The sequence below is a fragment of the Phocoena sinus genome, chromosome 18, assembly GCF_008692025.1.
Source record: "Phocoena sinus isolate mPhoSin1 chromosome 18, mPhoSin1.pri, whole genome shotgun sequence".
NCBI classification, from domain to species: domain Eukaryota; kingdom Metazoa; phylum Chordata; class Mammalia; order Artiodactyla; family Phocoenidae; genus Phocoena; species Phocoena sinus.
Window position 1 is genome coordinate 7,935,382 of NC_045780.1, and position 14,773 is coordinate 7,950,154.

The window sequence follows — 14,773 nt, forward strand, 5'->3', positions numbered from 1 at the left end:
AGGTCGGGGTGAGACAGTATGCATCTTGGGTGAGAAGTTCACTGCTACTTTCATATTTTAACATTTTTATCTTGTGCAGATATGATGTTGCAGCTGGATCTTGTTTACCTTTAAGTTCTGTCTGAGCACTGAGCACAGTGTTTAACACTTAGTAGGTGGTCAATAAATATTTGCATACGACTGAATAAGTCTGTAAGTCAGCTGTCCTGCTGGGCTACATTCAATGTCTCTGGAGGTTTAGAGGCAGCGCTGGAGTTTTGTGGAGAGGAAATCAGGCCGTTCAGTTCTCTTCGAGCAGCCCAGGCTGCACCCTGATCAACTTAACAGAATTCTTTAAACATGGAATAAGCAGAACTGGGTCCTTTCTGGGATCACTGGACACCTGCCCCACCCCTGTTCTGACACCCACTCCAGAAATGAGTCAGATTTGAGGAGGATGTGGAAAAGGAGCCGTGGCTTCTGGGTGCCCACTTGGTCTGTTGATGGGGACACACAGAGTTGGGCAACATTGATCATTAGGTTGATTTCTCAAATGCTGGAAAGTTTGTCACTATGATAAAACCACTGGTCTTGATGCTTTTTAAATGCTGGAAGGACCCATTGTGATTCCTCTTCATGCATTTGATTTCTGGGAACGTACAGATTGAATTGAATGAGAAGGTTGTTAGGTTAAAAGAATAATTCCTTCAAAGGAGAAAAGAATTATGAACGTGTCTCATCTAGTCTTTTCAGATGACGGCTGAGCAGCAGCTGTGTACTCGGTGCCGTATTTTATGTAAAACATTTGTTAGGCTTTTATGTTTGCCTTTGACTTGAGAAAAACTCCCAGATCTTTTTTAGGATGTAGGAGTTTTAATCTCCTCCTAGTGTTCGTTTCACCTGGAGATTATTTTTTCCATTATCCATAGCTCTAATTCTGTACAGAAGATGGTGACTCATGGTACTTTTTAATGAAAATTGGAATGATAAATAAGTTCAAAGCAAGTTCATGCAAAGCAAGTACAGAGCCAGAGGTAAAATGAGATGCTTTCTTCTTTTGTGAGCAGTACCACGTGAAAAAAAAATCTAGGATGCTTTGTTTCTTTTGAAACTAGCATTTGGGAATAAAAATTACATAAGGTTGAAGTTAGCTCAAACCAGTGTGTTTTTTTCCCCCACCATGTGAAATTTTAGGAAAAACGTATAAGACAAACCTGGTTTTGATACTGACAGAGATAAATGACATTAAACTCATAATAATGTGTTAGAGTATCGGTTACTTTGTTGGATTCTGACATTTTTTCCCTTCAATATCATTTTGTCATTCTTACTAATGCAAATTTATGCTGTTACATAATATTTTAAATGAAAAACTTTAATCTTTATTAAAGTAATTAATCTTTGTTAAATTGCCTTTCTAGGTGATTTCTGTAAATTTCTATATCTTATTGAAGTCTTTGTTTTTTCCCCACAGTATGCTTTTAACATGTGTATGTTTGCTGAAATGTCTTTAATTTTTAACTTTTAATAGAGGTGAGACAGTGCTGGCAAAGAGTAGTTCTGACACACTAATAGAACGCTGAGTTATTCTTTTACCATCTGTCTTGATTGTAATTGTCTTTATTAAGAAGGCATTAAGAAAATTATTAAGAAAGATGGGGCAGTGTCTCTTCACAGAATCTGTATTAATTTCTCCCTTAGAGTAGTTGACAGTATAATCCCCCCCAAATATTGAAAAACAATCTTAAATACTAGATAATAGCTGAACACTGCTATTAGTTGTTGAAACATAAAAACATGTTCTGCATAAATTTATGTTTGGAACAGGAGATTATAATAGTGAAAGATTATTGAGAAAGGTGCTAAAATATACTGAAGTGTTTATTTTCTTTAAACAAGCTATATTTACATGGTGTGTTAAATGTGATGATTTTCATATTGGTTAATGTTTAGTAGTTTGATTGTTTAAAAAGATGTTGAATATTCTATCTCAAGCCAAGGCTATTTGTCTTATAATCACTTCTCTTGCCCAGTGGTGACTTAATATATCCATAAAATGTCAGGAAGAAATCCTCGGGCGGAACTATGGACCTAGACACACAGTTATGTTACTGGCTTTCACATATGTTCATTTATGACTTGTTGCTGAATTGACCCAAACTAAGACTCTGGGAGGTATTTGGAACACAGCCATGAGCAGAAGAGGGCCCTGGGAAGACAGGACTGTATCCCTCCTGCTTTTATTTTCTGATAAGGGATAGGGAGTGAGGGGGTGATGGTTGGGTAAGAGAGAAAATATACAAAACTTTTAGAACTTAGGGTACTTGACTTAAATCATCTGCTGACATTTCTTTCATAGTTGCCTTTGAAAGCTCTCCTGGGCTTGCTGCATCATTTAACACAAAACTAGGGGCACCTGGGACATTTAGGTATCCTGGGATACAGCAGTGAGCAAAATAGACAACATCCCTGGTCACAAGGAGGGGATAGTCTTTTGCAGGGCAGATAGGCAAATGTGAAACGAGGTGTCAGATGGTAATAAGTGTTATGGAGAAAAATAAAGCAAAATAAGAGGGATGAAGGATAGATTGGGATGGGCTTACTTTTCCGTAGAGGGTGTTCAGGAAAAATCTCACAGATCAGGTCACATTTGAGCCAAGCATGAAGGAACCAAGGGAGGGAGTTATGTGCTCCCTACTCCTATGTCCAGCTGCCTACTTGTCTACCAGGAGCCTCAAACTCAACTTGTTCAGAACTGAACTCTTCATGCCCCTTTTTAACCTCTTCCATCTTCAGTCTCCTGCATCTCAGAAATGGCATCACTGTCTATTGAGTTGCTCATATGAAAACACCTGGGGCTGGTGATTGATTCCTCTTTCCCCTCAACCTCATGCTGGCACATTTAGTGGAGTCTCTCTCCAGGATACACCTCTCATCTGTCTTCCCGCTGTGTTGAATACTATTACTGTGGTCCAGGCTACCGTCATCTCTTTCCTGGACCATGATTTAAGCATCCTAGCTGCCCTCCTGGTTTCTGTTCTTGCCATCCCAATAATCCAGTATCTGTAATTCACATCTTCTCGTTCACCTGCTCAAAAACCTCCTGTGGTTTCCCACTGCACCTAAGATAGTTCCATGAGGTGTCACACTCCAGGTCAGCAGTAATTTTCTGTCACTGTAAAGATGCTCCGTTCTTTCACTTCTCTTGTTTTTGTTGAAAAGTTAACTGTATGTCTTATTTTTGCTCCTTTGAAAGAAATGTGTACACCTCTCCCCCAAAATTACTTTTAAGATTTTCTCTATCTTAGGTTTTTCACCCAGCATTTGCCTATGTGGTTTTCTTTGTATGTCTCTTGATTAGAGTTTATAGAGCTTCTTGAATCTATGGCTTGATGACTTGTATCCGTTTTTAAGAAGATTCTAAGCCTGTGTTTCTTCAAATGTTGATTGAGTTCCATTGTCTGTCTCTTCCTGTTCTGGGTTTTGAACATCATGTATTTAATTTATTTTTTTATTGAAGTATAGTTGATTTACAGTGTTGTACCAATCTCTGCTGTACAGCAAAGTGACTCAGTTTTACACATACATACATTCTTTTTTTAAGTTTTCTTTTCCATTATGGTATGCCAGGAGATTGGATATAGTTCCGGTGCTCTACAGTAAGACCTTGTTGTTTATCCATTCCAAATGTAATAGTTTGCATCTACCAACCCCAAATTCCCAGTCCATCCCTCTCCCTCCCCGCCTCCCGCTTGGCAACCACACGTCTGTTCTCTATGTCTGTGAGTCTGTTTCTGTTTTGTAGATAGGTTCATTTGTGCCATACTTTAGATTCCACATACAAGTGATATCATATGGTATTTGTCTTTCTCTTTCTGACTTACTTTGCTTAGTTTGAGCATCATGTATTTTAGACCTTTCACTGTGTCCCGTGTTGCCCTTAAGCTCTTTTCTGCATGTTCCTCTTTTTCTTTTTTGTGCATAAATGTGGAAATTTTTTACTGACTTACCTTCCAGGTCACTATTCTCTCTTCTGTTATGTCTAATATTCTCTTGAATTCCTAACTTGAGTTATTGCATTATTCGGTTTTAGGATTTCCATTTGACTCTTGTTTATAGATTCTAGTTCTTTGGTAAAAATCATCATCTTTTCGTCTGTTTTCATATTAATTATATATTTTTTAAACTGCAAAACCTGGTTTATCTGCGAATCTCTGTTTCTCAGTTTTCTCTGTTATTGGTCTGGTCTCGTGCATTTAATATTCTTCTGGGTTGTAGACCTTGTCTGGGTAGGTGTAGCTACAGACTGCCCTTACTTCTAGACCCTTTCCCCCGGCAGACCCTGCCCTCCAGCCTTGGGCTCCCAGAACCACTGCTGAAGTCTGCTCAGGTTAACCACTTCACTGCCGTTTCCCACTTGGTTCTTGTGTTTTCCCTTGATTTTTGTGCAGCCTAGGAGTTGAGGGAAGATTGCAGGCAGAATTTGGGGCTCATTCCTCTGGGATCCCCTTAAATCTCTACCATCTCGGCAGCTTGCAGCTCCAGCCTCTGTCTCTGCAGTGCAGCCAGATTGCACGAGTCCCCAGCTGCTGCCCTTGGTTGTGTGCTGTCCTCTGCTCGGGTAATCAGCAGATTCCTTGAGGGTAAAAGGAGGTGAATATGGGGCTCCCATGGATGGGCTCCCCTTCTCTCTCAGGTGTTAGCCCTCACATCCTATTTGCTTTCGTTGTTTTTTGATGCCCTCAGTCATTTGCTCTAAGAATTCCTCCAGCTTTTATACTTGTTCTTGGTGGGAGAGTCGGTCTGATCCAGGCTGTTCTGTTGTGACATCTGAACCCTGGTCTATCTCCTGCTTCTCTTTCGTACCATGTTTCCCATACCCAGTATATTCCAGCCATACTGCACTCATTTTTTGTTAGAATATATCAAGCTTTTTCCCACCTCAGGGACTTCGTATTAACTGCCTCACCTCTTCTTCCCCAGATGTGTGCTTAGCTGGTTCCTTGATGTTATTTAATCTCCGTTCAACTGTTAACTTCCTAAGAGGTTTCTCTCTCTTTCCAGGGTCACCCGTCCCTCTTTTATTTTCATCATAGCACTATCTGAACTTACTTTATTTACTTGCTTACTTTCTGTCTCCCCACTATTGTGTAAGCTCTGTTCCCACCTGGCGTGGGATAAATGTTAACAGATAACAAATGATAATAAATGTTCATTGAATGACTGAATAAATGAATAAAATAGGCACTGATTCTGGAAGGAATTTTTCAAATTCTTCTTTGCAGACCTCAGTGGGACATAAAGGAACACTGTTTTCTTCACATTAGTGGTATTTTGATAAGGAATATTCTATAAAATACCACTTTTATGTGTTTATAGTATAACGATGACTAGCATTTTGTTCATCCTGGCGATCTGATCTTAAATTACTTTCTTTATAGACCAAGATTATGCTATATTCAGTATCACATGAGTAATAATTATATTTTTGTTAAAATTCTTTAGAAATATATAATCTGTGCTTATTCTCTATTACCCAGGATCTTTAACTAATGATACCAATTTGTTTTTGGTCATGCATGAAATGGCTTTTTAAAAAAATTTTATATCTTTATTTAACAGGAATGGTTTTTAGGAAAAGCATTACATGACGAAGAATCTACGATAATTCACCATTATGCCTTTTCCGAAAATCCTACAGTTTTTAAATACCCAGACTTCGCTGCTGGCTGGGCCCTCAGTATCCCACTGGTAAACAAGTAAGAATTTATGAGACTTGCTTTTTGTTGCGTCTCGTGTACGAATCAGCTTTAATTTCGCCGAGTCTTGCAGTTGATGGAGCTGAGTGAACTTCTCAGCAGAGGCAGCGGGGAGACCCGCGGCAGGAGCCGGACACAGGCTCCATCACTTACTCATCCCCTCAGACTCACGCTCAGCCGCTCTGCCCTTCCTCTTACCTGCACAATGAGGCGAATGATCAACTGTGAGGCTGAGGGAGGGCCCACGAGTGCTCAGGACTCCGTACCCGGAGGAGTGACCACTGTTGTGAGCTCTAGGCGTGACTCTGATTGTCAGTAAAGAAATGAATCAGCAGCACGCCTCGGGTTGGGGTGATGACTGGTTATGTGCGTGGAGGTGTAGACGCGTTTAAACGTGGGCTGGGCAGGAGGCGTACCTAGCTCTTGGTGTGAGAATCACAGTAATGCAGTTTTTGATGTGAAAGGGGAAGATAAGTTGTAATTCAGGAGAAGCATGGCTGTTGACAGTCCTCTTAACCTAAGTAGTTCAGATTAATTGTGAGTTTTTGTTCTTTAGGGAATGGAAAGTTGATAGTGCAGTTGTGGTTCTTATATCTGCAAAGATGAAAATGTTTCTCTTATTTCTTACAGTAAGTGTCCTGTTTCTAGGGTTTGGAGTCCTGAAAAGCTTTTTAGCCCATTGTAGGAATATAAGGTAGTAGATACGTTGTCATTTGTGGTTGCTGAAACTTCTGGACTGCTCCCTTGACGTTTGAAAGTTCCTTACAATGTAACATGCTCCTTTCCAATGTAGATGCAAGTAGCAGAAACGTATGCAGAGTGGATGAAGGGAATATTGTTGCTGGAATTGGAAGCGGAGGTGGGTGGTTGTTTGGTGCAGGAGTCCAGCAATGTCATTGAGGGGAGGCTGGATCTCTCTGTCTCTCCGGCTTAGTGCACAGCATCATTTCACCCTAAATCTGGTTTGCTTTGTGCTTTCAAGGCAGTAAGGGCTATGAACTTCTTATTTATGTACAGCAGGAGAGAGCCTCTAACCATGGAATGAAAGTACTTATCCCCAGTCTCTAGGTGGATCCTGTCCAATTAAAGTCAGTTGGGACAGCTTCAGGCCTATACCATCCTCTGCACCGTTAACAGCTGCCAGAACTTCAGTGCATCGGTTGGGATCAAACTAACTCTGACCCTGGAGCCCCTGTTTTGGCCTGAATAATTGATCAAAATCAGAATTCTCTTAGAGGAAGGAAGGAGAGGCTCTGGTTCATGTGGGTACCCAACAGTGCCCACTACGGGAGCGTCGATTCACTGTGTCTCCTTTCCTTGACTTACGGCTCACTTTGTAGGTAGGGCAATGATATAGTTACTCAAGTATTTCTTCTGCTCAAGTCACCAGAAAAACTGGTTACTTAAAGACACTTCATGACACTCACTTTCTTAGACTTTCTCACCGAAAATATTTTTGGGGCTAGCAATCCCGCGTCAGTGAGTGTTGAATTAACACTGCCCAACATTTCCCAGTGCTCTAGCTACGTGATGTCCTCACGATAGCATCAGTAAAAAAAAAACAAAACAAAACAAAAAAAAAACTTGCATCTTTGGAGAAACGCTCATTGATTTTCAGTAAGATGGTTTCTTCAAATAGGTGTTACTACAGAACACCGTTACTGGTTTCCCCTGTTGTTTTTCCATCAGAAAACCTTATCTAGATGTCCTGCAACATCTTGCTCTGTTGACTGTCTCGCACGTGGGACTAGAAGAGTCAGGTAGGGAGTTTTCCTGGTATGGAGTTGAAGGAGCCCTATATTTGTTGCAAGTTTCCGGTCTAGCTGGTTGTGTCATTAGAACTGTGTTATCGGGACATAACTTGGTGCCTTCTAAAAACAGGAAAGCTGAATGTCAAATTCTCTTTTGCCAGGAACTGAATATTTAATGAAGAAGTATTTTCACAAAGTAGTTGGGATTTCTGGCCTTGTTTTTTTTGGCATTGTTGGTTCCTGAAATTAGCGTTTGAAAAGCCCTTGGGTATAGCCCTTGCTTGGTGTATAGAAAAATGAAACCTAGTTCCCACCACTAGGACTGGCCTTTTAAGTCGGGTGAATGCCCCCCTGCACACTTTTAGAACTGGGACTTGTTTGCAAGGTGACTGGGTTAGGCCCCAAGTGTCCCATGAGGCTGACTCATCCATGCGACATTCGTAATATTGAGGTAACCATCACTGGTTCTGGCAGATTCCACAGGCTGCTAAACGTAGCCACTTACAGATGTCAGTGTACATACTGATTTGTTTCCAGTCAGTCAGTGTTCATCTTAAAGAGATTCTTTCCTCTTAAAGAGATTCTATCAGTGGCTGTCACATTTTTCTCTAGTTTCCCTCAGAGAAAAATGTACAAGAATTGAATGCGAAAGAAACTCAAAAAGTCAGGAAGAGTAGAGAGCATGTTTAAGGTAACAGTTCAGAGGCGTGTATTGTCTCTTAAGAACGGGTGTGGGCAGCGTGGCCATCTGACAGTGGATGTCACGTGCCATTGGATGCTGATCGCAATTCTGTGTTCCTTGTCCGTGGCGATAAGCCCAGGTATGACTTTTCTTTTTGTGTGTGTGTTTGGTGTCTGAATGTGGTTGGCTCAGATTTTGAAGGCACTTGGCATGAGTCCAAATCCCCAAGTTACCTTAAAAGAGTTTATTCATGAAAACCGGCTCCAGCCAAGCAGAGTTCGAGTTGGACAAGATTCCACACCAGGGCAGAGTTTTCTCTTAATATATGTCAGGAATGTTCTGAGAATGCAGTCTCTCTACGCAGTGTCCTCACCCACTCCTGCCGCTGAGCCGGTGGGCAGGTACTGAGCAGGAATGGAGTAGAGGCTCCATGGGGCTTCTTTCCGAGCTGTGTGCCATCAAGCCACACTCCTACCAACCGTGAGGCCGGTGCTTCATGACTACACGTAAATGATGACCTGTGTCCTCCTTCATCTTTCCTCCGATTAGAGATAAATTTTTGTCTGTGGCTCAACCAGGCTAAAAACTCAGCGAGGACTTTTGAAACTGATTACTAGTTTTCCTTTTCAAATTACCATTATTTCTTTGTAGTTAAAATATTTATTAGGAGGTTCGTCATTGAAACGAGGGTCCCGTCTGTAGCCCTGTAATAAACGTAAAGCCTGTGGCAGTTCCGTGGTCTTGGTAAGCATGTCGTTCTACCTCCCTCAGCCTGAAATGGAGGAATGTATTGCGATTTGCCCTCATCCCTTCAGATGGCTCACCGAGTGCTCGTTTGGGCCTGGGCGGTGGGTGCTGTTTGGGGTGCAGAGCAGGAGAGGGGCGCAGGGGGCTCGCCGTGTGTGATGAATGGGGCTGTGCTTCCCACTCTGGGGGCAAAGGAAGTTTCCATTTATTCTCGTGGGCAGGTCTGGACACCCTTGAATTCGGTCTTGGAGAAAAGGTTGCGGGGGCTCTAGAGCCAGGGCCCAGGGGTCTGGGCCTCTCTTCTGTGTTGAAAAGAGCCATTAGGGCTTTTCTGAAGCAAGAAAATGACTTGAAACTGTTATTCTTTCCCGAAGCCACATGCTTTCTCCCCCAGGAAACTCCACAGACTGTAATTCATAGGGTCGTTAAAAGTAGGAGACTGAAAAGTAGCAACTTCTGTTTCTCTATCAGGCAGGCTTTTCTCTTTTCCTTTTCTTTCTCTGTCATTATTTAGTCAAGGATTATCAGGAGTCAGCACACTCCGTGGCTTTTTAAAAGACATGCATTGTATCGTATTGTGTTTTATGTTATTTTCCAGATGTTGAATAACAAACACTACGTTTGCAACAAGCCTTGCATTCGTGTCCTGGTCCGCAAATAATTGTGTTTTCATCGTCCTTTGCCTCAAGGAAATTAAACTCTTATTTTTGTCTTAAAATTTATATTTTTATTTGTTTTCAAACATTAGAAAGTCTCAAGAATGTGTTCTTCTTGTTGGATGCTTTTTTGGTTTTTTTCAAAAAACTCAAATTGTCTCTATTTTCTAGGCTTACCAAGAGATTGAAGAGCGAGTCCCTGAAATCCGACTTTACAATAGATTTAAAATATGAGGTAGGTCATTATTTGTTTGGTTAAAGGTCTTTGTAATCAAGAATTTGTGTCTTTTGATACAAAAGGTGTCTTGTGTTCCCTGAAAGGTGCATCCCCTTCGCCACTCACATCCATATTTTCCCAACGAGGAAATTGCACTTGCTACAGTCTGTGAGGGCCTTCTTCTTTAAGCCCATTTTGGTCATGTAGGTGGAGAAGGAACAGTGGAGAAAACAGTTGTGTCTGTGATTCTTCATCCTTTGTTTCTAAGCTAGGTGGATGGGTCCAGAGATGGATTTTTAAAAACATGCAAAAATGTCAGTAAAATACCTCTGGTCTTTTTTTGTGCTTTGGTTGCACATATGTCTTCGACATGTCTCTTGTGCTGGACCCTGTGGAGCAGAATTGGGCCAGCTGGTCCCCCAGCACCCTGGCATTTAGTGGACATCTGTGACCAGTCGTCCTGGAGGCAGGTGGCGGGCGTCCCGTCCTTAATCCATTAATCTCTCCTGAATCATCATCAAGAAGGTCTCTTCATGCGTACATCTGACTGCCTGAAACAGACCTGCCTTTCCCTCTGTAGGAATCTGTATTTTAGGACATTGGGGCCAATCGTGACTCAGTCCAGCAGTGCTGGTAGCCTGCCAGGAGCGAAAAGGGCACTCACAAGATTTTAATTTGGGGAGTATTTCTAAATGATGAAATAGGTTATTTGAGGAGAAATATTCATGTTAAAAATCATTCTTTTCCACAGAAGGGAAAGAATGACTAGTTGAAAGCCAGGGCCTGTCTAGATTTTTTTTTTTTTTTTTTTTTTTTTTTTTGCGGTACGTGGGCCTCTCACTGTTGTGGCCTCCCCCGTGGCGGAGCACAGGCTCCGGACACGCAGGCTCAGCGGCCATGGCTCACGGGCCCAGCCGCTCCGCAGCATGTGGGATCCTCCTGCACCGGGGCACGAACCCGCGTACCCTGCATCGGCAGGCGGACTCTCAACCACTGCGCCACCAGGGAAGCCCTGTCTAGATATTTTTAATGAAAAGTCAGCTCAGGTATAGATACCCAGGTTTGGGAGTCTATGAAACATTGAATAACGTACCAAAAAAACCCTCTAACATACGTGAAAGGTATAAAGATCAGTCAGAATATCTATGCTTAAGAGATTGAACTTGATCAGTTGCTTGGAGGCTACCTGTAAGTATCTCCCCAGGAGGGTCCCCCTTCATTCTAACGAGAGTCAACAACTTTCTTGAATTCTCTCCCTCGCCCCCTTTTCTTCATATTTGATCACATATGAATGTATCTCTGAATAATATGTAGTTTTGCATCCTTCTGGCCTTTATATAAACAGAACTGTACCCTGAATAATGTTCTAATTTGAAAGTCATCCGTGTTGATGCGTGTGGCTTTCATGAACTATTGTCACTTTGTATAACGGTCTCTCGCAGGACCACACCACAGTGTGTTTGCCCAGTCTGCTGGTCGTGGGCCTCCGGGTTGCGACTGGGTTTTGCTGTCGCAGTCACCAGCTCTATGACTATTTTTGACATGTGTCACGATGATCCTCTACAAGAATTTCTCTAGGACAGAAGCTTTTAAACTGTTTTTTGACTGTGACCGACTTTAAAAAATACATTTTCCATTGTGACTCAGTATATTTGTGTGTTGTTATTGATTTCTAACTTAGTATGATGGGTCTATATAACAGTCATTTGAAATATTTTTAGGTTTGCTTAATGGCCTAGTTCGTGTTCACTTTTCATAAATGGCGAAAAGGATGTGTGTGCTCTGATTTGGGGGTGGTATAATATTCTCTTTCTGTCTGCTAAAGAACAAATAGATTAATCAGTTAATCTGTTGTGCTTTTCACATATTTTATTTCCTCCCTCTCTCCCTTTTCCTACTTCCGTTTTGTTTGCTTGACCCGTCATTTGCTAAGGGAGGAATGTGAAAGTCTTCCACAATAGTGGTGACAGTGTCTCCCTGTGGAGCTGCCAGCTCTTGCTGTTTATACTCTGAGGCTATGTTAATTAGATGCATACAAGTTTAGAATTGTTACCTCCTCCCGGTAAATGTATCTTTATCTCTAGTAATGCTCTTTGCCTTAGCATGTAGTGTGTTGATAGGAACACTTCGGTGTTTGCTTCATCATTGTTTTCCACTTTTTTTTTTTTTTTTTTTTTTTTTGCGGTACGTGGGCCTCTCACTGTCGTGGCCTCTCCCACCGCGGAGCACAGGCTCCGGACGCGCAGGCTCAGCGGCCATGGCTCACAGGCCCAGCCACTCCGCAGCATGTGGGATCTTCCCGGACCAGGGCACGAACCCTTGTCCCCTGCATCGGCAGGCGGACTCTCAACCACTGCGCCACCAGGGAAGCCCCATGTTTTCCACTTTTTTCTTTCAATTCTTTTGTGTCCTCTTTTGATGCATCTCTCTTAAAGAGGACGTGTTTGTTTTTTTTTCTCCCAGTTTGACAATCTTTATCTTCAAACCATGTAGCAAATTTACATTTTTCATGCTTACTAACACTTTTATTTTATCCTTTGTCTCCCATTTTTTTCTTTTGAAAATTTCCTTGCTTTCTTTTAGATTTTTAAAATTTTGATTCCATTTTTTTCCCCTCCTCTGTTATTTTTGAAGTTCATTCTCAATGTCTGTTCCTTAATGGTTGTTTTAAATGCAGTAAGTCCCCTACATACGAACCTTCAAGCTGCGAACTCTCAAAGATGCAAACGTATTATAAACCTGTTACAGTGCAGTACTATATGGCCGATTGCGTTAGTTGGGTACCTAGGCTAACTTTGTTGGCCTTACGAACAAATTGGACTTACAAACTCGCTCTTGGAACGGAGCTTGTTCGTATGCAGGGGACTTACCGTACTTTAACATGTACAGTAAGTGGCTAATTAATCAATAGCCTAAAAATCTAAGGGCCTGAGCATAACAACTCTGATTATCCCTCTCCCAGTTTTTATGCTCTTTTGTCCAGTATTTTTGTTCTTTCTTTTTTTTCAACCCCGCAACTCAGATATTGTCCTTCCTTACTTTATACAGTTAAATGATTTGTATTAGCTTAACCCTGTATTTGCCGTGTCTGTGCTCACTATTCTGTTTTGCTTCTTGGACCTGCCAATGGGGATCATTTTTATTCTTCCTGAAGTATATCCTTCAGAATTTCCTTTTTAGTGACGTGGCAAATTCTCCTTTTTTTGTATTTTTTTTTTCCTTAAAAATTATTTCAGGGGCTTCCCTGGTGGCCCAGTGGTTGAGAATCTGCCTGCCAATGCAGGGGACACGGGTTCGAGCCCTGGTCTGGGAAGATCCCACATGCCGCGGAGCAACTGGGCCCGTGAGCCACAATTACCGAGCCTGCACGTCTGGAGCCTGTGCTCCGCAACAAGAGAGGCCGCGATAGTGAGAGGCCCGCGCACTGCGATGAAGAGCGGCCCCCGCTTGCCACAACTAGAGAAAGCCCTCGCACAGAAACGAAGATCCAACACAACCATAAATAAATAAATAAATATATAGGGACTATAAATAATTTAAAAAATAATAATTTGTTTCAGCTTTGTTCTTGAGACATAGTTGCATTGTGTGTACAATTCTAGGTTGTGAGACATTTTCTCTCATCACAATACTGTTCCCTTGTGCTCTGGCTTCTGTTACTGCTGTTGTGTTAGGAAATCAACCGCCACTCTCACATGGTTCCATTGTCAGTAATCTGCCGTTTCTCTGGCTGCTTTTAAGATTGTTCTTTGTCTTTGGTGTTCTGCAGTTTCACTGTGGTATATATATGTCTAGGTGCAGACTCTTTTTTTTTCTAATCCTGCTTAGAATTCATTGGGCCTTTCTATAATAGGATTGTTAAGCAATCCTATTTTTTTTAAATTACATTTAAAAAAATTTCTCAGCCATTGTCTTTTCAGCTGTTTTCTCATCCCCTCTGTTATCTCCTTCTGGAGCTTTAGATATATGCTAGAAGTTTGAACTTCTCTTCTACATTCCCCATCTCTGTTTCTAGCTGGGCTACATTTCAAATAACTTGGAGGACTTTATCTTTTAGTTCCCTAGTTTTTATTCAGCTGTGTCTAATATGCTGTTTATCCCCACCATTAAAATGTTCATTTTAAGCATTGTATTTTTCTTCTCCTTCTTTTTTTTTTTTTTTTTTTTTTGTGGTACGCAGGCCTCTCCCTGCTGTGGCCTATCCCGTTGCGGAGCACAGGCTCCGGACGCGCAGGCTCAGCGGCCATGGCTCACGGGCCCAGCCGCTCCACGGCATGTGGGATCTTCCCGGACCGGGGCACGAACCCGTGTCCCCTGCATCGGCAGGCAGACTCTCAACCACTGCACCACCAGGGAAGCCCTAAGCATTGTATTTTTCACATCTACAAGTTCTAGACATTTCTTTTTCAAATTTGGTCTCTTGTACAATCTTTCAGAAATTTTGCTTATGTTTTAAAGTTTTTCTTTTCTTTATAAAAATATATGAAACAGTCATTTTCTATTCTGCACTTGATCATTCCAATCCCCAAAGTCTTCTGGGCCTGAGCAAGCTGTGTCTGCTGGCTCTTGCCCATCATCTCGTCTCTTTGTACTACTTTTTGTGATTGTTCTGAGTACTTTAGTTCCTTGGGAACTGTGGCTGTTCCCTGTCCTATATTAAGGTTGTGGGCTCCTCAGTAAGGATTTGTATTAGTTTTTGCCGGCTGCTAGAGGCTCAGGCTGACTTAGGGCCACTTTAAATTACTCCGAGGTGTTTCTGGAACACGTAGGTGACAAATGAGGGAGGCCTGCCTTTGGTTACAGAATCTCAGGATATCTGGAGATGATTTTTCCCTCCATCTAGGGCCAGTTTTGGGGCTTTGCTGTTAGACACGCCCCACCTTGGGCAGGTCATGGGCTTTATTCTCTTAACATGCATCAGAACCTTGGCATCCTCAGAGCCCAGCTGATAACTACTGGGGAAAACTACCTTCAGTGGCCTT

At 42.0% G+C, this 14,773-nt stretch overlaps 1 protein-coding gene across 1 annotated transcript in view; it reads left to right on the forward strand.

Moving 5' to 3' along the window:
• Nucleotides 1-14,773, forward strand: part of B3GLCT (beta 3-glucosyltransferase) — a 107,088-nt gene that overhangs the window by 54,545 nt on the left and 37,770 nt on the right. Inside the window, exons 7-8 of the mRNA XM_032610845.1 lie at nt 5,602-5,738; nt 9,746-9,809. Coding sequence (XP_032466736.1) covers nt 5,602-5,738; nt 9,746-9,809 — 201 coding nt within the window. The remainder of the gene's footprint in view (nt 1-5,601; nt 5,739-9,745; nt 9,810-14,773) is intronic.